The sequence below is a fragment of the Carassius gibelio genome, chromosome B7, assembly GCF_023724105.1.
Source record: "Carassius gibelio isolate Cgi1373 ecotype wild population from Czech Republic chromosome B7, carGib1.2-hapl.c, whole genome shotgun sequence".
NCBI lineage: Eukaryota > Metazoa > Chordata > Actinopteri > Cypriniformes > Cyprinidae > Carassius > Carassius gibelio.
This window is the reverse complement of record NC_068402.1, coordinates 35341373-35366527: the sequence shown is the minus strand read 5'-3', so window position 1 is coordinate 35366527 and position 25155 is coordinate 35341373. Positions and strand designations below refer to the sequence as shown.

Here is a 25155-nt window from a genome sequence, read left to right as displayed (position 1 = left end):
ACATTCGCGCTACAATTATGTGCTCTCGACATTTTACAGGGAAATAACGCCATAGTGTCAGCCACATTAAAAAAGTTTAAGTCATTTGTGGATTAAGGCATTTGTGGATTAATGCGTATTAGAGATGTGAACCGTTTAAAACGATTCAGGTCGATTTAGTGAACCGGATATCCAGACTGCTTTGATTTGAACTCTCTCTCACACAGACACGGAAGAGAAGACAATGCCGAATAAAGTCGTTGTTTTTGCTATTTTTGGACCAAAATGTATTTTCGATGATTCTAAAAATCTAACGGACCCTCTGATGTCACATGGACTACTTTGATGATGTTTTTCTTACCTTTCTGGACATGGACAGTATACCGTACACACAGCTTCAATGGAGGGACTGAGAGCTCTCGGACTAAATCTAAAATATCTTAAACTGTGTTCAGAAGATAAAAGGAGGTCTTATATGCTTGGAACAGCATAAGGGTGAGTTATTAATGACATAATTTTTGGGTGAACTAACCCTTTAACAATAATAAATAATGCCACTGACTTGCCAAAAGTGGTGGCGAAATTGAGTTATCTTTCCAGCAGAAATTCACAGGCACTGCCAACAATTACAGTAACATCCTGAAAAGAAGAAACCTGGTTTTACAAGGTCTCACAGAAGCAAGACTTCAGGTCAATAAGTGCGACAGCATGCTGAAAGACTCGGCTTGTGCTAATGTGGACTGTGGTTTGTCGTTTATTCAATCTGTTTTCCGATGACAGCAAAGACAGGACTGAAACAGCATGGAAAAGCCCAGGGAAGAGCACAGAGAAAGGCGTGTGAAAGGCAGCCAGCTGGAAATAAGTGGAGTTCTTGGAGAATGTTAAACGGCTTTTCAACACCAGTCAGCAGCCCTGTATAATCATGAAGAAAGAGGTATCTGCTTGAATGAAACCCGTGGTTCACTCGTAGCAAAACACAAAATAAACTCTTATAATAAAATTAGAATTTTTTTATATCACTGTTGTGTTTAGAAGTGATGACAGGCATGCAGTGATACTAGATGATAGAATATGTGTTATTGATGCAAAAAAAGGTGTATTTACTCATGAATGAATTCTCCTAGACACTGGTAAAATACCAATGGGTCAAAATTTAGGAATAAAACACACTTCTGTTATGCCCCTGGACTCTTGTGTTATGTTCCTCATGTTCTCTGTGTGACTTAATTTCTCTCTCCCCTTGATTGTGTCATGTTGTTCAGGTGTGTCTTGCCGGTTGTCCTCAGTTACGTTTCCAATATATGTTGCAATCTGTTCAGTGTTTGGTTGTCCGGTTTCATTGATGCATATGTGTGTATCCTTGGATTACCCCTATGTGGATTATAAAGACTGTGTCATCATTATATGCCCAGTTTACATGCTTCTCTCCTGCACCGCACCGTGACAGAAGACTGGCCCTAAACAAGATGGATTGGGCTGAAGACTGGTTGTGCTGCTTGGGACAGAGTGGTTGCCTTCTGGAAAGGTATGTGGAGGATTTCATAGAGCTTTCCCATCAAGCAGACTGGCCCGACGCCTCTTTATGTGCCTGTTTTCAGTTGGGACTGGATGTGAACACTATTCGTTGTCGTTCTCCCATTGTTGATTTTACTTTGCTTGAGTTAATTTCATCCTTCATTTAAATGGCTCTAATTTTTGAAGTTGAGGAGGTTAGGGAAGTAAAGTCGTTCTCATCCAGCCCCTTCTGAAAACCACTGGGCCTTGCATGCTCACTCAATGTTGAGATCCTCATCATACCTGGCCATTGGGTCTGACCATACCTGTCCCCCTGTATTCTCCTGAACCCGGAAGGGGGTTTCTAACAGTGCTGACCTGGGGGCTAAGGTTGTGGACCCTGCTCTAACATACGTCTGGTCAGCAAGGAAATCTGCCTTCCGTCATCCATTTCTAACTTCCCTAACCAATCCAATCCTCAGCCCAGACCCCACAGCCATGCATGTTGTAAGCCCAATGAACATTAATATGGCAAGCCTGCCGGCGGTTCAAGTGGCAAGACTTTCAGCCCCAGTACCCGCTCCTCGAACACTCCTTTTACTGGTAGCCCAGACCATGCCTTTCCCTCCCGATCCAGAAGAGGAAACTAGGGTTGAGGAGAAGGGTGTCGGCCCAGGCCCCAGAGTTTGCTCCAGTGTTGGCCCAGCCCCAGAGTAAAGCCCAGGAGGGCTCATGTTCCTGAGTCTAGCCCAGGATGGGCTCCTCGAATTCCCACCTTCCCACCTGCTCCAACCTTCTCCACCACTGTCATTTGACAGCCCCTCTGTTTTCCCTCTGCCCACCATATGTGCGCTGGATTCGCTGCAGGTCTTCCACTCTCCATCGATGTCATTGCTGGAGGATCCCTTATCTCCGCCTCCAGCCCCTGGGTCACGGACTCTGGCTTGGCCCTTCAACCCAGCAGCTTCACCATGGCTCCTAGCTCCCTCTCCACTGCGGCCTGTCAGCCCACCAGCTCCGCCGGGCTCCCTCGTCCCTCTGCCTCTGTCTTAGTCAGTCGTTGACCATCTGCAGCCTTGGGACTCCAGTCCTCTGGCTCCACCTCATCCCTCTATTCGTCAGGGTCCACCTCAGTCCTCGGTCACTCCAGCTCCACCGCAGCCTTCCGGATCCCCGCCACGGTCGCTGGCACCAGCCTGCTCTGCCACCTTTGGTTGGCCCCCTGGATTTGTCAGGCCTTCATCCACCATGGCTCCTCTCTCCGTCTGCTCCACTGTGGGCCGCCATCATGGCTGTGGCCTGGGTCCCGCCTAGCTCCTCCTGCTCCAGGTACCTCCTGCTCCTCCTTCCATCATCTCCCCCCTCGGTTGTCTCCTCCCTGGCTCCTCCCTTTGTGGTCTCTGTCTGCTGGCCCCCTCCCTCCCAGGGATCCGTCCTCCACCAGAACCTCCTCCCTGGTTCCCACCCTGTCCCCCCTCTCTGTTCCACCGTGCGAGGTCACAACTTTCGGAAGGGGGGAGTAATGTCACTGATGCACCTCCTTCTGTCTGATGCTTATTCATTTCACTGTTTGTGTGACCATGGCCTTTACAGTTGGAGTTATTTAAAAAAACAAGCCTAACTGAGGTGACAGAAAATAATCTTAATGTAATACATTACTCTCCATTTAAAAAGTATACAATTCCTTTTATATAGTAATGCAACATTGTAATGCAGTGTAGTACCTTTAAAGTATCTTTCCACCAAACTGCCTAAAATAAGGTGCGTGGCGAACCCCAAACTCAAGATAAAACATTCACGTCTTATTCTACAACAAAAAAAATATATCACTAACACCCCCTTGTGATTTTTTAAAAGCATTCACTTGTCTTGAAAAAGGTTGCTAACAAGTGTCTAAATGGGACTACAGTGGGGATGTTAAACATCATGGCACCGAACAGGTAAACTCATCTAATCAGTAGTCACTTTCACAGCCTCACCATGTTTATAATCACAGTCTTGCAAACTATAACAAATGCAAATGGTACAATCCTATTGGGTTTTTGTCAAGGGAACCTTTGTGATCTGAATGTATGGGTTGGCCTACAAAAATACGTCATCACTTCAAAAATGTATTTATAGCCGTTCAGAAGATCTTTTTCCAATCTGACTTTCTGAAAGGCTCTTAAAAACATAAAAGCAATTATTTTCTTTTGAATCTTAACTGGATCTGAACACTCTTAACAGGTTTTTTGCACTCACTGACAAAATATGTGACCTACTTACTGCCGTGATGAAATACTTTTTCTGGTAATTTACGGACTAAAAGTGTTATGCTATCCTGTTATTATTTTAGTCTGTCCGTTATTGCATTAATGCATCAAATTCACAATGCCCATGCAATAATACAGTAACACTTTTTTTCTTGCTAGCTGGGGACATGCCTTCACAGGTGAGTAGAACATTTTATTGAACTTGGCACAATTAAAGCATTACTCATTAGCTATGATTAGTTTTGCAAGTGTGTATGTTTATGAAATCACTGGTTTGACAAAAAGAGGTCCAATTGAATAAGTGTTAACAACTGTAGTTCTTAGTTATTTAGACAGATCCTCTCGTTGTGGCGACTGTTGCCAGGGGGGGCAAATATTTCTTGTTCCATCTCTTTATTGATGTGTAGCCGCCCACTAAGCCCCTCTGCTGCTGATGAGTCAGACTATCCTCCTGAAGGCCTGACCAGCACAGCTGCTCACTTAACTGGTTTCTTACCTACTGAGGGAGGGAGAAATCAAGAAAGAGGCTCTTAAAGGGACAGTCCACCCAAAATTTCACCCTCGTGTCATTAGGTTTCTTTATGAAACACAAAAGATATTTCAAAGAATGTTTGTAAACAAAATAGTATGGACAAGAAAAAAAAAAAAAAAAAAAAAAAAAAACTATGGGACCTGGTCACCAACATTCTTCTAAATACCTTTGTGCTCCTCAGAATAAATAAATACAGTTTAGGTTTTTGGGTAGACTATCCCTTTAAACACAAAACACTGATAACGTTATAAACTGACATTTAAACAATAGGCCTTATATTTATTCTATCTTGATAGTACAATTCATCTTTGCAGTGATAATCTAGATCAAAATACTTAAAAGTGCTTCACATGTTCTGGGATGCGTTTCCCAAAACCATAGTTGCTAACCTGTTAGCAACCCAGTTGATTGGCAATGGGAAATTGCATTGCAAAAAACAAAGTTACTAACTTAGTTAGCAACTATGGTTTTGGGAAACACACCCCTGATTAGTATTGTCCTCCCTGTACAGTTTTTGTAAGTAAGGTTTTGTTTGTTTGGGATTATTTTGCCTGACAATTTGTTATATTATGACTTGCTCTAATTGTAAATTTGTGGAGAAATAAGTCAAATAATATGAAAGAATAACACGAGCGATTCCTGACATGGGAAAAGTGTTACCCATCTTGGTTAATAAGCAGTTGGCGCCCTCTGGTGAACATTTTTTTTCCACATGCACTGGTCTATTTATTCTAATCTGCCTCGTCATAGTTCGGGTTCTTTTTTAAACAATTAAAATTAAATTCTAATTCACTTTCCAAATGACTTGACTGAAGACAGACCAAGATAATCACAGACAAACAAAAATAGTCTTAACGTTAGCATATATGCATTTTATGCATTTTTCAAAATAAATGACAGAAACAAGCATAAGAAAGACTGAAAAAATGATTGTAGTTTTTTCTTTGAAACAGTTTTCACTCAGACATTGCTAGTAAATTTCACAAATAATTACAGAGAAATTGCAAGTAATACACTGAATTAAATGCAACAAAACTGAAATAGTATTTTCTTGTAAAATCTACTCCAAAACTCTGTTTTATTTACAAAAACAAGAACAAAATCATTTTTTACAGTGTATGATATGAAAACAAAACAATCATATTTAGGGCCTAAAGAAAATCTCTTATGATATTTTCAAGTGGAAGAAAAATCAGGCATCCCTTTTTCCAACCCTCATGTGTTTGACATCTGGTATCTGATTGAACCATGAACCCATGAGAGTTGTTCAACTGTAATGTTTATGCATGCGCCCTGCCATGTCACCATCCAATAAATTAGACAATCATTTACCAGCGATCTCCATACAAAATATTTATATACTGCTTGGAGACCGTTTATTGTGTTCATTTTTCACTCACATAAAATTTTTAACACTGTTAGATTTGAACCCTAATATTATGCATTATCCTACTCACTAAATGTAAAATATAAGGACTCCTTGTCTTCAGTTTTATGAGTTTTTTAGCAGAGGTCATAAGTATATAAAGTTATTTATGTCTGTTTAACTGAGGACCTTTATACATGTGGTTAAAGGCACGTGTGGACAGTTGGCATGGCGAGACTGTTGGACATTTCTCTTGGCATGTCTGCTGCTTGTCCATGTGTGAAGACCTCAGGTCCAGTGTGTGTGGGTAGAAGGGGATCTTCAGACAGAGCTGCTGCATACAAAAGATCAGAATGACAAAAGTGACATTAATAATCCAATAGGCTATACCAAAATGAAGTAATATTGAACTGAAAATGCTTTGAAACTATGTGTTGTGAGAAGTGCTATTCAAATAGAAGGCAGATGCTTCTGTCAAGCAACAAAAAAGGACCTTTTTACTCAATACTTTTTCTCAAAAGCAGAATTGTGAGATGTTAACTTGCTAACTGTTATCAACTAACACTCAATAATGAGATAGTCAATAATTAATAATAATAAGACCTTAACTAACACTCAATAAAGAGAAAAAAGTCACAATTACTTTTTCTGTGGAGGAAACTGAAAACAGAACTACAAGATGTAAACTCGTAATTCCAAGAAAAATAGTCAAGATAGCGAGAAGTAAATTCTGAATTCTGATAAAAAGTTTTTTACTGTGAGACATAAGAAGTCAGAAGTTTGAGATAAAGTTGCAGTTAGTTGCAATGCATTTTAGTGTTTATTAATAAAATAGCAGGTAGATAAACACAAATAACATTCACGCCGTCTCGAGTTATAATCTGTTTTTGTCTACGATGAGAAAATATGCGAGTTAGCAGTGAACAACAAAACTTTCAGCAGTAACTTATCTGAACGCCTCTGATTCGGTTCATAAGCTCAATGTAATCATGTGAGATTGGTTATAACGCACAACACTGTAAAAACCCAGAAAGAATTTTGATGAATTATGGTGGAGTAAAGCCAACGCTATCTCATGGCCAATTCGTACGTAAGATGTCACTCGTACGATTTTATACAATTTGTCTAAACCCCAGTGACGGTTAGGTTTGGGGGGGGGGGGGGGGGGGGGGGTAGGTGTGGGTCATTCGTACAAATTCATACGAATTGTGCAACTCTTAAAATACGTACGATTTGGCAACAATCGTATGAATTTGTACGCGTGTGGTCGTACGAATTCGTACGAATAAGCCACCTTGTGAAAAATGTACGAATTGCCATGAGATCGGGTTGGTAAAGCCTAATATTAATCAGATAATAACAATAGCCTGATAACAATAATAAAAAATATAATAATCATCTTTCTTTCGTCAAAGACATCAGCCACAGGCGATATCTTTATCGTCGATACACAATACTATATTATACTATTGTCTATCGGCATAACCTAGAAACATGGAATTAAACATGCAGTGTTGAAGTAAAAACACTGAAATTGCAATTTCTTGTAAAATGTACTCCAGTAATCTTTGTTTGATCTATGGAACATCTTGGAAGAAATATTACAGTTAATATTTAATATTTTAATAGTTTCATTGTATGGAAATCAGCAGCATGGACATGGAGGTAGAATAAGTAGAAAAAGTCATACGCAATTGATACAACATAAAATGTTGATTTTTGGATGAACTATTCCTTTAAACTCTATAGGACTGACAGCTGGACTACCTGCGCTTGAGATACTCACAGGAGGGTACAGGAAGGATCACGGATGTGAAGTTAGGCACTGGGATATGCTCCGTCAGTATTCCTCTGGAGAGGACAGACTCTGTAGCTGTGGTGAATATAAGTGGCTCAGGATTTGACTCTACAGAAAGGCAAAAATATATATATATATATATATATTATTCCATTTCAAACCTGTTCATACTTTAACTGCAGGTAAGTCAGAAAGAGCCCCCATTCCCTCAGAGAACTAATGGTGGGTCTTATCTAAAGCCCATGAGCTTACTGTGAGACAGATGGACTCTGGACTGAGATCTCCTCTGGAATCCAGCTCTGAGTTCACTGAAGTTTATGCTTGAGAAAGTCTACAGTATATCTCTGGACCAACACTGCTCATCTAAATCTAAGAGTTTATTTGCTGATCCGAAATCAGCAGTATATGGCAACCCAGATGAACACTTTATAGTTCAGGAGAGTTTGCTGAATTCTCAGATTTATCTTAGACTTTTGACTGAATTTTGTCTCATATGTTCCTCCTAAAATTCCTTGTGAGAAATAAACAAAGAAGAGAGACTATTTTTGACATACACTATGAGTATAAAGCACACACACACACACACACACACACACACACACACACATACACACACAAAAAAGATTCATTGACATTTTTTTAAGGTAAGTGGCTGCAATCAATTCATTTTAGCTACATTTTTTTTTCAGTGTAAAGTATATCGCTTTTAAAAAGAGTTATTATGCAAATAATATACTTTAAAAGAATATACGGTACTTGAGTGCAGATTAACTATAATGTTTTCAGACACAATTGCATGTTAACTGCTAAAATGAACATTAACTAAATTAGCATGTTTATATATATATATATATATATATATATATATTAACCTATTTAAGTAAGTGTTTAAAGTAATTTCATAATTGCTTCTATTGTCTTTGAAATATGGTAACTTGGAAAAGTTACTGCTGAATGCACCAACTTCTATTGAAACTTGAATGCCATGTATTTAATTTTTTATATTTGTAATTACACATTTGTAATGGTGCAATTTATTACATTTAAAATACAGTATTTTACATGTGATTAAGTATGTTAGTCATCAAAATAATAGCACCACAAAAGCACAAGAAATGATTTATATCATGATTTTAAAAACATAATGATTTAAAATTTGAAAAGTGTGTTGAGAAACAAGTGTGTAAGGACAGACATTTCTTTTTATTTAATTAATATTAAACTGTCTGGAAAAAATGTATAGGCTTAAGATTTGAAGTATAATCAATTGGCCTACAATTCAGTTTAGTGCATGCCCTTCTTGAAAGCATTTGACGAGAAATGAGTTCTCGTGAGATCTTTGCTATTTAATTGCAGACTTTAATATCTTGGCAATCTGACCAGAGTCTGTGACATTGTTGAGATCTATTTTTACTGGAGACACAAGTAAGATTTTGTCAGGAGAAAAATCTGAGAAGCATGAGACTTCAGCAGATCTCTGTTTAAGCTCACGGATGGCTAAGAGGATTGATTGAGATCTCATTTGTGTTTTTTACACAGTTTTATACCTGAGGCTGGCAGTTCTTCAGATCCTCTGGATGCTTCTTCTCCCAGGAGCATCTCCATCAGCAGGCTGTCCACATTGGCTTTGCCCAGGAGACGCATCAGCTGCAGCTGCTCCAACATCTGCCAGGCCACACTCTGGAGTGTGGTCAGCAACAGCAACAGCTCCCCAAACCGGCCTCGCTGCTCGCTCGTGGCCTCATCCAGCAGCACCTGGGCCTGGAATCGCAGGCGGCGCACTGTCTGAGAGCACTGCAGTCCAGGACAGTCTGAAACACACACCGGGTTCAGTCACACTGAGAGGTCACTGAGACATGTGTCAAGATTAGCTGAGACGGGATTCGTCATTTAGTGCATGGACTGGATAATCAAGATTGTATGTGCATGTCTGTCTGTATTTCTGTGATAATGATTTTGAATAAGCAAAAGACAGATCATTAAACTCTTTAGACAGACAGCTGCAAATGGTTTTGGGGGAAAAGTTCCAAAATCAACAATTTTGCAGGTTTGTTTCCCCATGCACTGTAATTTTTTTTTTTAATTGATCAATTTTCAAAAACAGACTGATTTTTTTTTTGTTTACATGTTTAAGAAGAAAATAGTATACAATTTTTTTTTTTACTTTAAATTTTTAAATTAACTATCAATTTCAGAGTGAAAATGGTTTCTACACCGTTTTTTTAAATGATGATGTCACTTCTTGGGTAAGAAGGTAACAGGATGGAAATGATTTATTGTATAAAATAATTTGCAATCGAAATTTCCACGAACATTTATTTTGTTTAAATATGTTGTAAACAGTAAAGCTCAATGAAATGCATTTTTGAAATTATAATTGAAATATAATAATATTGAAATATATCAAGTTTCTTCCTTCATATGCCAAAATCAAAAATAGATTTATAATGATTAAAAAATATTTTATTATTTTTTTTTATGTGCAATGTTCACTTGTTAATTCTTCACACATCATAGACATCTAATAATGTGACAAAATGTATTATATATATATATATATATATATATATATATTTCATGTTACAACGTAGCACAAAAATGGCAACCTCTGCCAAAACCAAAATAAATTAAACAAAGCAAATCTTAGTGACCATCCTGGCTCCACTCTTATAATCAGGCCTCCAGGCCAACAGGCAGGAAAGTATGTAACTCAACAATCCTCACCAGCACGTCCAAGATATTAATAGATCCCCATAAAACATCATGAAACCAAGAGACAGTACAACCAAAGAGTGCCAGGAACAAGTGCAGACGCTCCTGGCACGGACAGAGTGTTTGACCGGGAACACAGCGATGATCCCTGACTAACCTGGGGCGAAGAAGACGATGGTTTTGAGACAGACAAATTCAGTGTCTGTGATGTTCAGCTCTTTCAGAGGTCTCACCAGCTCCTCCAGGATACGAGTGGCTACCTTGGACATCTCCTGCTCGGTGCCTCGAACAGGAATGATGAAGTCATTTCCTGTACAAACACAGTATAACATTAAGGTTTCTACTTTTGAGTCAGTACCTTGTGAACTCTATAACTTAAAAAAAAAAAAAAAAAAAAATATGCAAGTACTGTTTTTGTATAAATTGGAACAGGTACTTAAAATGTATAGATTAGAATTTTATAACATTTATACAGTGACAGTAAAGTGAACAAGACACCAAACAGGATGGAAACTAAAAGGGTGTAAATTAAGTCTAGAAATGAATGTTATTTAAGTATCATTAAGATACTATAGTTTTTTTGTTTTGTTTAATATTTTCAATTATTAGTTTTTTGTTCTTTTCATTTAATTTTCGTTTAAGTTTTCAAAATTTTGCTGTGTGTTTTTGTATTAAAATATATTAATATTAAAAATGATACATTTATAATTTTGTAATTGTAATTACATTTTATTTAATTATGTTTATTTAGTTCCTCTTCAGGAACTCGAGCTGCGTCAAAAGCGCTTTGGGGAACGCGCCCAGCGTGCGCGACTCTGAATATCGTGTGAAATCAGACCAATGGAAGAGCGTGACGTCACCGGCGGAGTGACGTAAGCGACCAGGAAGCTATAAAAGCACGTGCCACGCAGCTGGCGTCAGCTTCGCGTCTCTCAGCAAGCGCTCTGTGTGTGATTGTCAAACTGTTTGTCTGTGAGTCTTATTTACTGTTGTCTGTCCAGTTTAAGAGCTCCTAGACAATGCCCAAAAGCAAGGTGAAAGTTATACACTCTGGCGATTCCAAATCGCGTTTTAGGCTGTGTGTTCATCCCTGCTCAAGATATATAACGGGTGGGGATACACACAACCTTTGCGTGGTTTGCCTGGGTTCGAAGCACGCTGAGTCGGCTCTCGAGGGGGCCGACTGCCCGCACTGTGAGCATATGTCGGTGCGGATGCTTCGTTCCCGGAGGGCCCTCTTCGAGGAGGGGGCCTTCGCCAGCGTTCCCCGCGGTGCTGGTCCCGCTTCTGCTGAGGCAGAACGGCGGCTGCACTCGTGGGGTTCGCAAGTGGATCTGGTGGAGGGAATGGAGACGGGCCAGTCCCTATCTCCTTCCACTTCTGCCAGATCCGGCACCCAATCCCTAGAGTCGGAAGCACGCTCAGCGGTTCCTTCCACTCAGGGAGAGGGGTCGACGCTCCGCCTCTCTTCCTCCGAGGAGGAAGTTGATGTGGAGTCGCTCGACAGGGATTCGCCACCCCACTCGCCGCAGTATGAGGAGCTCTTGGAGGTGGTTACTCGCGCGGTGGCCAAGTTAAACATCGATTGGCCCACCGAGAAAGCAGCTGAACCGTAGAGAAGCAAGCTTGATGAACGCTTCCTGCGCGCGAGTCAGCCACCTCCCAGCCGGGGCCTGCCATTCTTTCCCGACCTGCACGATGAGATCTCCAGGTCGTGGAAACGCCCATTCTCGGCCCGCCTCTACATCCCCTCATCAGACTACTATGGGAACGTAGTGGGGATGGGAGAGCGCGGTTATAGAGCGATGCCCCGGGTGGAACAGACGCTCGCGAGCTATCTGTCCCCCGGTGTGGCGTCGTCTCTAAAGGCCCCGGCGTTGCCCTCAAAGCCACTAAGAACAACATCGGCTTTGGTGGGCAAAGGGTATGCGGCAGCAGGTCAGGCTGGTGCGTGTCTGCACACCATGGCGGTGTTACAGGCGTACCAAGCCGATCTGCTCAAGGAGCTAGATGAGGGAGAGGAGATCAAGTCCCATGATATCTCAGAGCTAAGAAGGACCGCTGATCTCTCCCTCCGCGCCACCAAGGAGACCGCTCGAGCGATTGGGCGGTCCATGGCAGCTATGGTGGCTGCGGAGAGGCACTTATGGTTGACCCTGTCCGATATGAAAGAGCAGGACAGGGTCTGCCTCATGGACGCCCCGATCCAGCCGACTGGCCTCTCAGTATCTTCCGCCAGTGCGCGTAGCGGGGCTGAGACGCTCGCCGCCCCTGCGGGGGCCTCTTACACCAGAGATCAGTCTCGAAAGACTGATTCCCTTAGTAGATTATTTAGCAGCGTGGAAACTACTGCCAAATGTATCTCGATGGGTCCTGCACACAGTAGAAAAAGGCTACCGCATTCAGTTCGGCTCCGTGCCGCCAGTATTCAACGGGGTCGTTCAGACAGTAGTCGGCCTCAGGCAGGGTCTGGTTATGGAACAGGAAGTGAAAACCCTATTAGAGAAGGAGGCCATCGAGGTGGTCCCTCCTCAAGACAGGGAGTCCGGATTGTACAGCCGGTATTTCATAGTTCCCAAGAAGGATGGGGGGCTGCGTCCGATTATAGACTTGAGGGTCTTAAATCGTTCAGTTATGAGACTAAAATTCAGAATGCTCACAATCAAGCAAGTTGTAGCGCAGATCAGTTCCCAGGACTGGTTTGTCACGATAGATCTCAAAGACCCATATTTTCATATATCCATCCTTCCACATCACAGGAAGTTTCTGAGGTTCGCTTTCGGGGGCGAAGCTTACCAATATCGAGTACTTCCCTTCGGCCTTGCACTCTCACCCCGCACGTTCACAAAATGTGTAGAAGCAGCTCTGGTCCCCCTGCGCATGCAGGGCATCCGCATTCTCAACTATATCGACGATTGGTTGATCTTAGCTCAGTCAGAGCAGGCTGCGGTTCGGCATCAAGATGTCGTCCTCGCACATATGGGGGAGCTGGGTTTGAGACTGAACGCCAAGAAGAGTGTGCTTTCTCCGGTTCAGAGAACCAACTATCTAGGCGTAGTATGGGATTCGACCACGATGCAGGCACGATTGTCCCCTGCTCGTATCGAGTCGATCCGCATCTCAGTCGAGAGAGTCAAAGAAGGCCAGTCACTCACTGTCAAACAATTTCAGAGATTGTTGGGTCTGATGGCAGCTGCGTCCAACGTGATACCTCTTGGCCTGCTGTACATGAGGCCCCTGCAGTGGTGGCTCAAGACCAAGGGATTTTCCCCGAGGGGCAATCTACTTCGCACTATCAAGGTCACGTGGTGCTGCCTACGTGCCTTAGATGTATGGAAGAAACCTTGGTTCTTGAAACAGGGCCCGGTGCTGGGAGCTCTTTGTCGCCGTGTAACGCTAGCGACAGATGCATCCCTCACTGGTTGGGGTGCAGTCATGAGTGGCCACCCTGCCCGTGGTCTGTGGAGCGATCGCCATCGAACATGGCATATCAATTGTCTAGAAATGCTAGCAGTTTTTCGTGCACTGAAGCACTTCCTCCCAGACCTAAGGGGTCACCATGTGTTGGTGCGCACCGACAACACATCGGTGGTCTCCTATATCAACCACCAGGGAGGTCTGCGTTCTCGCCCTTTGTACAAGCTGGCGCACCAGATCCTGGTGTGGTCCCAGAGCAAACTCCTCTCACTAAGAGCAGTATATATTCCTGGGAAACAAAATGTGGGAGCAGACATACTGTCGAGGCAGGGGCCGAGGCCCGGGGAATGGAAACTTCACCCACAAGTAGTGAAGCAGATATGGAGAATATTTGGCAGGGCTCAAGTAGACCTATTTGCATCTCAAGAGACGTCTCAATGCCCCCTTTGGTTCTCTCTAGTTCATCCAGCTCCTCTGGGACTGGACGCTATGGTACAGACCTGGCCGAGGCTCTCTGCAGGGTTGACCCACTCCACGCTGAAGGTTTACGTGGCGGCTATTGCGGCCTACCACGCCCTTCTCGATGGCCAGTCTTTGGGAAGACACCCCTTAGTTACACGTTTCCTCCGCGGTGCGCTGAGGGTGAAACCTCCAGTACGGTCCCGTATTCCCCCGTGGGACCTGGTCGTGGTGTTAGAGGCAATGTGCAGACCCCCATTTGAACCTATTCAAGATATCTCAGACAGATATCTTACACTTAAAACCTCCTTTCTGTTGGCTATCACCTCTCTGCGGAGAGTAGGAGACCTCCAGGCCCTCTCTGTGGCCCCTACTTATCTTGAATTTGCACCAGGCATGACTAAAGCGTTCATATACCCTCGAGCGGGATATGTTCCTAAGGTTCCCTCTGTTACCAAGCCAAGGCTCACTCTACCCGGGGTATGGCGGGCTCCAAGGCCTTCTTCGCAGGTGTATCCATGCTGGACATCTGCAACGCTGCGGGATGGTCCACGCCCTCCACGTTTGTCAGATTCTATGGCCTAGACATGCCAGTCACTCCAGGCGCTTCAGTCCTCCTGACCTAAGCTGTGCTCTTCGGATACACACTAGGCAGGGGTTTGGTAGTCTGGCGGCGTTGGTACTCGTTCCCCAAAGCGCTTTTGACGCAGCTCGAGTTCCTGAAGAGGAACGTCTCTAGGTTACGTATGTAACCCTAGTTCCTCGAGGGAACGAGACGCTGCGTCTCGGAGCCATACCCCCCGGCACCCCTGCCGGCGCTTGCTAGTACTCGAAGCTGACGCCAGCTGCGTGGCACGTGCTTTTATAGCTTCCTGGTCGCTTACGTCACTCCGCCGGTGACGTCACGCTCTTCCATTGGTCTGATTTCACACGATATTCAGAGTCGCGCACGCTGGGCGCGTTCCCCAAAGCGCTTTTGACGCAGCGTCTCGTTCCCTCGAGGAACTAGGGTTACATACGTAACCTAGAGACGTTATTTAAGTACATACATTTAAACTAAATAAACTAATAAACTATTTAATTTTTTTTTTTAAACTAAAATTAGTAAAAACAATAAATAAAAATGTTTTATAGGGCTCTATAGGCCTTTATGTTGTTTTTTTTTCAACTTCAACTTTTTTTCACCATGTAATTCCAATTCAACTGTAAACCTGTGCACAATTAATTTATGTTAATTTCTAATTAATTCTAATTAATTAACTGTGCAACTTAATTTTGAGGGGTAAGTGCAAATCCCCATTTGCAGCCAATTTCATTGGTCAGCTAAATCAAACACTCACCTTTTGAGAATTGTTCACTAGTTTTCGAGGTAAAAGCCAACCAATATGATTTCCATTTTTTTTAAGTAAGTTTAATTTTAATTTATGTATTTGAATAATTGATCTAATGCATGCAATATGAATAGGACATGAAAAATGCAGTGCAAACAGGAATGGCCTGTTTTCAAGTGAACCCAACCCAGCCACCCACTCACCCAGCAGGATGATGTCATTGAAGGGAAGTGAACGTCGTGCCACCCCTAAGATGAGGTGCTCAGCGGAGTGAGCTCTTAACAGTGCCACCTGCACACACACACAAGACACTCATAGACAGGCAGTAACAGCTCATGATCAAACAAACACGGTCAGGAACAGGCCTACCCTGTCATCCACCGACAGCTCACAGAACTCAGGGATGCGCTTGGCCCATTCCACTAGGAGGAGGAGCTGCTGTTTCATGGATTCACACACATCTCCCACGCCGGCTATCTTCATGGTGTTGATGTCCCTCGTGGGATTCTGGTTCTGCAGATGGCAGAATGACTCTGAGCTTAATATAAATAGTTCAGTTACAGTCACATCTGCATCTATACATTTCCCAGAAGCCTTTATCCAAAGCGACTTACAACAGAGAAGCATAAGCAATTTGTCTCAGAGTGAGCAGTATTTGCAGTGTGCAATGGCACATTCACTAGAAAGCTAGATTAGGACACAAGAGCACTAGAGCAGAGGAGTTATTTCTCTGTTTTAGTTTGCTAGTGCATTGGTTAAGGTTGTGAAGTATATTTTCAGCTGCATCTTAAAAGTTGTAAAGGTTTCAGCTGTTTGGAGGTTGGCAGCTCTTTCCACCAGAGAGGAGCAGAGAGGGTGAAGGTTCTGGAAAGTGATTTTGTGCCTCATTGTGAAGAAACACCAAGCTGAAGATGAAAATGGGCCAGCATGAAAATATTTTTATAACAAAATTTGAGCTCAAGAAGCAAGATGTATGAGGCAAAGCTGTGGTTCTGATCCTTTTAGATTGTAGTATCCGAGACTGTAAGGTTAGTGTTATTGTGTAAAGGATGGGATGTTGTTTACAAATGTGAATGTTTTAAAAAAAGCAGAAAGTTCACCTGATGAGTGCAAGCCTCTGCCTGCATCAGCACATCAATGGTGAGGGTCCCGACGCCTTGACCTTCTCTACGACAGCTGATACGATCACGCTCATTCTGAACAGCTAACAGACACAAACAAAGAGAAAAATAAAACCAACTGTCCTAATGTGTTTCTTGATTGAAAACAGATAACAGAAATATATATATATATATATATATATATATATATATATATATATATATATATATATATATATGTGTGTGTGTGTGTGTGTGTGTGTGTGTGTGTGTGATGGGATTTACATTTTTTCTTTTTCTTTGGAGAGTTACAAGCTCTTGGTGCATAAAGAAGATCTGTAAAGTCGCAAAGACTAAAAATCTCAAATCCAATAAGATATTCTTTATAAAAGTTAAGACTCATCCTCACCCCCCCCCCCAAAACACCTCGTTTAAATGCCCCCAAATCTCTACGTCATGATGAGGGAAGGTCTGCATAACACTGCCCAAATGTTCACGCAAAGAAAGAAGACGTGACTTTGATTCTCGCTGCAGTATTGTTGCTGCTGCCTGTGTTGTGGAGACACTATGTGTTTCCTTGTGAAAGCAATACTACTTTGTTTGGGCTTCCAAAAGAGGACAAGATTAGAAATCAGTGGTTAAATTGTATTTACAACACTGTTCCAGAAGAGTTCATCCCAAATATTCAGATGTGTGCAGCGCATTTTACTGAGGATGATGACTGTTTCCTGAACCAGTAACCTGCAATGTGTCTGTGGCACAAAGACACAAAGTTTCTATAAAGTTGGGCAATTCCAACTTTGCAAAGACAGTCTGGTGCTTCTGACTCACAGACTGTTAGTACATCTACATATTGAAAGAATCTGCCACCGATGATTTAAACACGAGTTTTGAACAGTAGAGTAGGCTTGTTGTTTCTCAGATCAGAAATACAGACATGGATCTATACAGTATAAGTTGTTATAATCAGTAATTATGTCCCCACTAGATGCAACAAATGCCTCGTTTGTAATGGGTTTTATTGTTTTTGTCTTGTCACAAAACAGTATGGTCAGGGGTGTAGCATCGAAGTAATCAGCCAATCACATCAGTACAATCAGCAGTATAATTTAACCAGGTTTCAATAGAAGTAGCCTAATTACGGAATTATGTCCTGCTTAACAGGACAAAAACATTCAGCTACATTTACTATAGTACGTTGTTATATATTTTGCATTCCTGTAGCTCAATTGGTAGAGCATTGTGCTATCAAGCGCAAGGTTAGTGGTTCGATTCCCCGGGAACACATGATATGATATAATATGTAAAAATTGAATGCACTGTTAATCGCTTTGGATTAAAGCGTCTGCTAAATGCATAAATCAAAATTTTTTACATTTAATATAATAACATTTAGACTATAACACATTCTCATTTAATTTCCATTAACATGCAATTGAGTGTCTTAAAACGTTACATTCAGTTCACACTTATTCATTTGCAAATATTGTTTTAAAGTATATAATTTTTTAATTATTCTTTTTTGAAGTATGCCAAAGTATGCTTCTTTATACAGGGCAATTTATACAGTTAGCTATACAGTTTTTCTTCAAAGTGAGTCTGAACAACGGCCCTGCCCAACACAGAACCAGACTCAATCTACATGCAAACATTTTCAACCAAATCATTTTAAGCCAACATATAATGAGTTTTAGAGTCTTACTAACAAGCTTTAGGGAGTGAAAAAGATACAAGTGAATCTTACTCGAAGAAAACAACGACTTTTAGCACTTTAGAGAGACACTTGGGTCTCATTCATGAAACACGAGCAGAACGAATTTTTGTGTAAATCGCGTGTAAAGTGGTTTTGGCGTAAATTTTCGGATTCATTTAAACGTTCGTATTTTCCAAATGTTAGTTGGTACGAAAGAAATCTACACCTGCTCCCAGCCACGCGTAAATAGTGCGTTTAACGTCTGAACGTTTTGCTCATTAATACGGCTGCATTTTAATTCACCTTAATCGGGTACATATTTACCCAGCATTTTGAAAATAATATTATATATATTAATTACATACGGTTTTTCTTTGAACTTTTATTATGAGAGCCAGTAATAGGATCTGTAATATGCTGCCAAACTTCCTTTTTTAGGACCCGATATGCCACTAGTACGCTTGAAATAAAATATGGCGTTTTGAATGAACTTCTGATAATAAAACTTCAATTTCTGCAGCTGAGAAATGTTTCTTTTTTCAGTCGCTTTTGAGAAGACATGTTGAAATCCTTCGTTTGGTGTCATTATATGATGCTCATATATAGTTGTCAGTCGGATTTAATGGGCGGGATTTATGGTAATTGAGAGTGAGCGTGCACGCGCTTGGAGTTTACGACTGATTGGAATTCATTAACACACACACACATTTCACTATCACATCTGACGTTTACGAAGTTTTTGTGAATCAGGAGAAGAGTTTTCGGGAAGTTCTCTTTACGCGCAAATCACTCAGATATTTACTCGTATATTTACGAATGTTTCATGAATGAGACCCACTGAGAGTACAGTACCTACACCAGGGTATTTCTGGAGCTGGGTTACTTATTACATGGACACAGCTTCATCCTGCTGAGAGCTCAAGCTTCAGATGGAAAGGACACTGTGAAACTTGGCATTTTAAAACAATATTTGACAACATGTCTTAGACTCATGGCTCAGAACAACACCTTTATAAAGTTTTAATCAATGGCCCAGATGCTTTTAAATTGTTTCTTTGCTTTTCACCTTGAGAGTATATAAAAACTGATATGATGGTTTTGGGAATTGCCTTATTGTAATAGTTTAAGTTCACCCAGTTCAATATCCTTAATTCAGAGAGAGATGCAGACATTCACAAGTATTGGGATAAGTCCAGTAACTCAGTTAGTTTATATGCAGGCCTAGTCCAGATCCGTGACCTTGAAGAGACTCTTTAAATTCTGCATCATAAATGAAAATGAAATGGACCCAGGCTTTTACCTTCTTTCCTCATGCCGGCTCTGAAGCACTTTCGAAGTCTGCAGTATCGACATTGGTTTCTTTTGTCTTTGTCCACCACACATTGCCTGCTGAACCTTCACACACAGAGACAGAAGGACATAGGTGACTGCAATTCTCACATTTGAGGAGATCCAATGAAACACTTCAGGTCATGCTCTTACACGTCCTGATGAAGGTGCTCACAGATCACAGATTCATTTTTTATAGGACACAGACATTGTGAACATTTATAGATGTGCTCCCGCCACGAAGACAATATATCAGTCAACTCCTGTGGAAATGTGAAATAATATTTCTGCTGTATGTTGTACAGGATTGTGTAGCATTGTCTGCATTTGAAAGCCTAATTACTGTATTAATTTCATGAAATATTTCTGTAAAAATTTTGTATAAAATATAAAAATGCGGTAACACTTTCTATGAAGCCTGTATTTTTATAAGGGTATTCTTAAGACATTATAATGAATGCATAATGCATTATAAAAAGCCTTATAATATGTTATATCATCTCATGAATATTCATAAAAACAGTTTTAATATATTATAATATTTACTTATTTGTTGTTATAGCTTTTAAGAGTATGATTATTTATAACACAATGAACATGTTGCATCAACTTTTACAATGGATTATACTTCTCATAGTTATAATGTGTTATAAGTCTCATAACATTTTTCTGATGCTACTTTACTTAAACTGGTCAAAGTCCACTTATAAGTAGTAATGATATTAATAATAATATATTCTCTCAAACAGCCATAAGATCAGATATCAGATCAGATGAATCTGTAATATGACACATTGGCTTTGAACTGTTTTTATTGTATTATTAGTTTGATTATGTTGATGGTACCCTTTAGACAGCTGTTGATAGCAGTCATTAGAGTCTGCTACTGTAAATATATTCTAACACTTTATTTTGATGGTCAACCAACAGATAAACTACCATTCCTGAGCATACTAATACTCTAATGAGAGTTAGTTGGCATGTAGTTGCAAAGTTGCTTATAGATGACTGATTAAGGGGACCGTGAAAATAAAATATTGCATTTATTTTCAGCTGGAGTATTAAGCTTACATCAATAAATTGACATTAGCTCCACAGGAAACACTTAAATAGCACTCAACATCTAACCACTCACAAGCTGTAGTAAAATACTGTGCAGATCTTAAATAAACAAAGCCAAGATATGATACAGTCCATTATACTGTAAATGAAGTAGATTTAATATGGTGTTCATTGTGTGTTATAAACAATCATACTCTTAAACGTATAACCACATATACGTACCTATTATGAAATATTATAATTGTTGTTATGATTATTCATGAGTTGATATAACATATTATAAGGCTTTTTACAATGCATTATGCATTCATTATAATGCCTTAAGGATACCCTTATAATGTATTATAAATACGGGCTTTATAGAAAGTGTTACCAAAAATGCTTACTGTATTTTGTAAATGATATTTAGTGTATGATTTTTTTTCAATTTAATTTTCTTTCTTAATTTATATACTGTCCTATTTTCTTAAATAAATGTTTCGGATTAGCTGTTATTTTCATATTTTCAGCTTTTGTCTTAATTACATTTTTATTTTTTAGTTATTGTGTTAGGCCTATGTGCTTTTCTCATTTCTAATAGTTTTTTTTTTTCAGTGTTAGTTTTTATTTATTTCCAGTTTGTAATTTTAGCCTCAGGTAGTCCCCATTCCATCTGATTTGAATGTTTTGGGTTTCTTCTAATATTTCTACTTTATGCTATTTCAGCTTTATTTAAATGAACACATATATTTTAGTTAATGATAATCTCTAATGTGAACTTTAAAACCCTTCTATATTGCTTACTGCTTTGAATAACAACAATTAATAGAGGCCATACTTGCATGTTTAGAGATGAATTAAAAGTGGTTTGTAAGTGTATTAAGCACATATAGTGTATAGATGTGAATCTGATGGTGAGTTCTCACCTGCACGCGTAGGCATGGTTCTTGCGCACACTCCTCCTGAAGAAGCCCTTGCAGCCATCGCAGCTGGATGCACCGTAGTGTTTCCCTGTAGCTCTGTCTGCGCAGATGGCACAGAGATTCACCACGCTCTGCTGCGGCGCAGACACTGGTACTGATGTAGGCACATGACCTGGAATTAGTGGCTCTTCATTGAAAAAAATTATGAAGTTGACATCTGTAAGTGTTGACATCAAACTGACGACAAAGATACTACCGTTTTTTAAATATATTTACGCTAACCAAAATAAAATATCATTACAAGTTAAAATAAACGGTTTCTATTTTAATATATGTTACAATTTAATTTAGTCCTGCGATGCTAAATTTTCAGCATCATTACTCATCATTACAGTCTTCAGTATCACATGATCCTTCAGAAATCATTCTAATAAGCTAAAACCTTTCTTATTAGCATCACAGCAATAATAATAATAGAAAAAAACTGTTGTGCTGCTTAATTTTTTTGAGGAAATGGCGCTACATTTTTTTAAAGGATTCTTATACACACATATACATAAATATATGTGTATATAGTCTCGTTATCACATTACATGTTTTCACTATTATAATAGCAATAAATTATGCATAGTTACACAAGTAAACCCTAACTCTAACCCTAACAATATATAGCAGGCACATGTAATATCACTAAGCACTTAAATGTATAATTACACTGTAACAAGGACACCTTATAAAGTGTAACCTATTTTATCATTAATAAGCATTACACCATTAAGTAATTTTAACTTTAAACAGTCACTTCTGGTCTTAATCATTCATAATGAATAATAATGCATCCTCCATTGAAAAAGTCCATCCACTGTTCTCTTAAATCAACAATCCACTAACATCAGTTTTGGACTGTTTTTGCTTGTAAACGGTGCTTGATCTGTGCATATTTCTCTCCTGATTCAAACAAGACACCTTTTTTTTTTTTTTACTGGATAAGGCAATACTATGTGTAGGGAACTCATGTTTTAGCACAAAGTTATGAACGTCTTAATAATTGTTTCTAACAAACACGCAGCTTTTCACTTTTTTTTTAACAATGTTAATTGATGGTCTAGAGTGATGTGGATTGTTTGTTTTGATTGTTTTGACTCTCATTCTGATGGCACCCATTCACTGCAGATGATCCGCTGATGAGCAAGTGATGTAATGCTATTCTGCAAATCTGTTCCTAAAAAGATACAAACTCATATCTACATCTTGGATGGCCCGAAAGATGAGTAATATATATATATATTAACCTTTATTAACTATACACAAGATTGTAAAATACAATTGAGAAAAATAAATACTAATAATTGTCAGTCCCACTTTTGCAGATCCCTGACGTAAATCATTGCAATTCCAACTCAGCAGAGGAAACGTGTCCAATCACCCAGTGGATTATCCGCCCGGCGTCAGAGTGTATACTTATTACTTTGTGAAAGAGAAACGCCATTTAATTAAACAAGTCAGTGAAAAGACTCAGTCTACTGCTATTTCCCAGTAATTTCGCAGTGTTAGCTAAAATTTAATTCAATTCCCTCGTGTGTTGCATTAAATTGCGCTCAGAATTTGATTTCACCAGTTTGCATCCCAAGCCAGTGAATGTCACATCTTCACTTAGGCTACGCAGAAATAAAGCCTAATGTATGCAAATAATACACTCAGTACTTTAAAGCCACTCAGAGAGGTAATATACTCTAACATACAGAACGCCTCTGGGTTCAAAGGGCAGTTATATTATATTAAGAGTGTACAATGCTTCTGGCACCCACGCATGTGTGCTTTGGGAAGATGGATCCAGTATGTCTGAATCAGCAGCGCTTCTAATGATTAAAGAAAATGAGATTATAATGGAAAGCAGGAACAGGCTGAAGTGGTGCACATAGGCTTTTGAAAAGTCCTGTTATGACCAGACAGTAATTGAAATAGCAGCATCTCATGCTATAGGAACTAATGTCATTGCGAAGTTACCTTTTAGTGCCCTGCTCAGTGAGCAAATGGCCTAAACACTCAAGTATGGAAGAGTTTAAAAATGAGAGTGGTTGAACACATGCTCTACTTGGCTTGCACTGCAGTTCTCCATGTTCATTGGCAGCAGACTTGCATACAAATGCTGACAGACCGCCTTTAAACATTTATCTTCGTGTTTATGTTTTAACTCAACCGTGCATGTAGTGTATATGCAACTCAAATGCAATATCAATCATATTCAAACAAGCCTCCCCTGCTGAAAAGACCAACTTTGCTGGTCAACAGCATAAACTGTGTTTTGGAAGCTGTGTTGGAGAATGGGATGCTACTGCTGCTCCTCTGTGGGACTGTTAAATAGGTCAGCGAAGTCACACTTGTTTTTTCTATCAATTTCAAATTCTCAGAACTTTGGCTGAGGGTTTTGCAAGGTTTTCTCAAAGTTATGAACAAAGAGTAACATGAATAGAATGTTCATTTAAATACCACTACTTGGTTCAGAATGTTAGAGAACATGTATGGTGCTCATAACGTTTTCAAAATGACAAAATGGAATGCATCCTTAACATTCTCAACAAATATGTTTTTAAACATAAAAAAAAAATGCATTTGGAAAATTCCAAGAACATTCAGAAATTATTGGACAAAACGTTCCTAGAACATACTTTTGTTTGCTGGGTTGGCCAGATAATCTCAAAAGGCCTAGAAATCAATGTTGTCTTTTCGCGTCAATAACAGGGTAATAAGTCAGTAGACCAAAGGTTAGACGTACCTGTTTGCAGAGGGAGAACACGTAGACTGTCAAACTCCAGCATGGTGAACGTAGGGTCCAGGGTTATCCCATAGTCTGTTGCACTAAGGTCGAGTGAAGAGATCCCAGAGATCTTCATGGCAAAGTCAGGATTCGGCCTGTATCGGAGAATCAACAGCACACTGTAAAGCTCACCAGCGTTTCATCCATCCAACCTTGAAAACGCTTCAACCTCAGCATATCACTGCGCTTTTGGATCTTTTACTCTGCCCTTCCCAATCAATGGACTTCACATGGTGGAAACACATCAAGATCGTTGTTCTGCCATAGGTTCCCTGCACTCAGGAAGTGAAGCTGAGATCTTTGATTTTACTGAGGATACAGTAATTAATGTCCAAGACTCATCAGAGCTAGACTGAGAGAGAGGCTGAGATTTTGCTAAATGCCTATGTGTTTGCTTTTCTCTTATCAGTGCAGAGGGAATCATAAAGGGGAGGGATCTGGACCAGGTAAACATGACTCAGTCTTCAGTGGGAAACAACATCAAGCTCATGTTTATTGTTCAGTAACTACAGAGAGTCTCTTCGTTGGTTGATTTGACTAATTTCAGAGATGCACTGGTAGATATGAAGCCATGAGCAACACTGAGGCCTACAGCAGGATCATACGCTTGTAGACGTAGTGTGAATTATATAAGTCTGCAAGGTATTTTGGTGGCTGGATTCCCATCTTCTTCCTTCAGGAGAACAGCCAGTAGCTTTTATTTTCAAACTTTGCCCTTTTGGTTATTTGCTATCAGGTCAGCGGTGCTATTGATCAAAGACAGCGTGATAACACGCTATTGCGTTACATTCCTTCTCTTTTGCCACATTTACATTGTATCACATTTCAAGTGATACAATAAGATTAACTTGAGCCTCTTCAACATACAGAGTCAATAAGATAGTGCCATCAGTTTGTAATTGTTTATGTTT

At 40.2% G+C, this 25155-nt stretch overlaps 1 protein-coding gene across 4 annotated transcripts; it reads right to left on the bottom strand.

Moving 5' to 3' along the window:
- Positions 1–5166: 5166 nt before the first annotated feature.
- LOC127962537 (hepatocyte nuclear factor 4-beta) lies at positions 5167–24634 on the bottom strand. 4 transcript variants are annotated; one of them, XM_052562143.1, is made up of 10 exons: positions 24203–24634; positions 21430–21613; positions 19434–19528; positions 16441–16544; positions 15710–15853; positions 15544–15631; positions 10291–10443; positions 8969–9232; positions 7410–7529; positions 5167–5954 (listed from the first exon to the last, which is right to left on the bottom strand). In XM_052562143.1, exons 1-10 carry the CDS (start codon positions 24318–24320, stop codon positions 5827–5829), a joined length of 1398 nt encoding a protein of 465 aa, XP_052418103.1. In that variant the 5' UTR covers positions 24321–24634; the 3' UTR covers positions 5167–5826. The 4 variants fall into 4 exon arrangements, with proteins under 4 accessions (XP_052418103.1, XP_052418104.1, XP_052418102.1 ...); XM_052562144.1 differs by having other exon boundaries at positions 5167–5957; positions 21430–21598; XM_052562142.1 differs by having other exon boundaries at positions 5167–5957; positions 24203–24633.
- Between the last annotated feature and the right edge of the window lie 521 nt (positions 24635–25155).

What these genes read in the sequence shown, in the direction of transcription:
- LOC127962537 (XM_052562142.1), bottom strand. Translation starts at nt 24,320, where the DNA reads ATGAAGATCTCTGGGATCTCTTCACTCGACCTTAGTGCAACAGACTAT. An exon ending in AGCTGTCGGTGGATGACAGG is followed by an intron (nt 15,632 to 15,709) that starts GTAGGCCTGTTC and finishes GTGTGTGTGCAG; the next exon opens with GTGGCACTGTTAAGAGCTCA. An exon ending in CAATGACATCATCCTGCTGG is followed by an intron (nt 10,444 to 15,543) that starts GTGAGTGGGTGG and finishes GTGTTTGTACAG; the next exon opens with GAAATGACTTCATCATTCCT.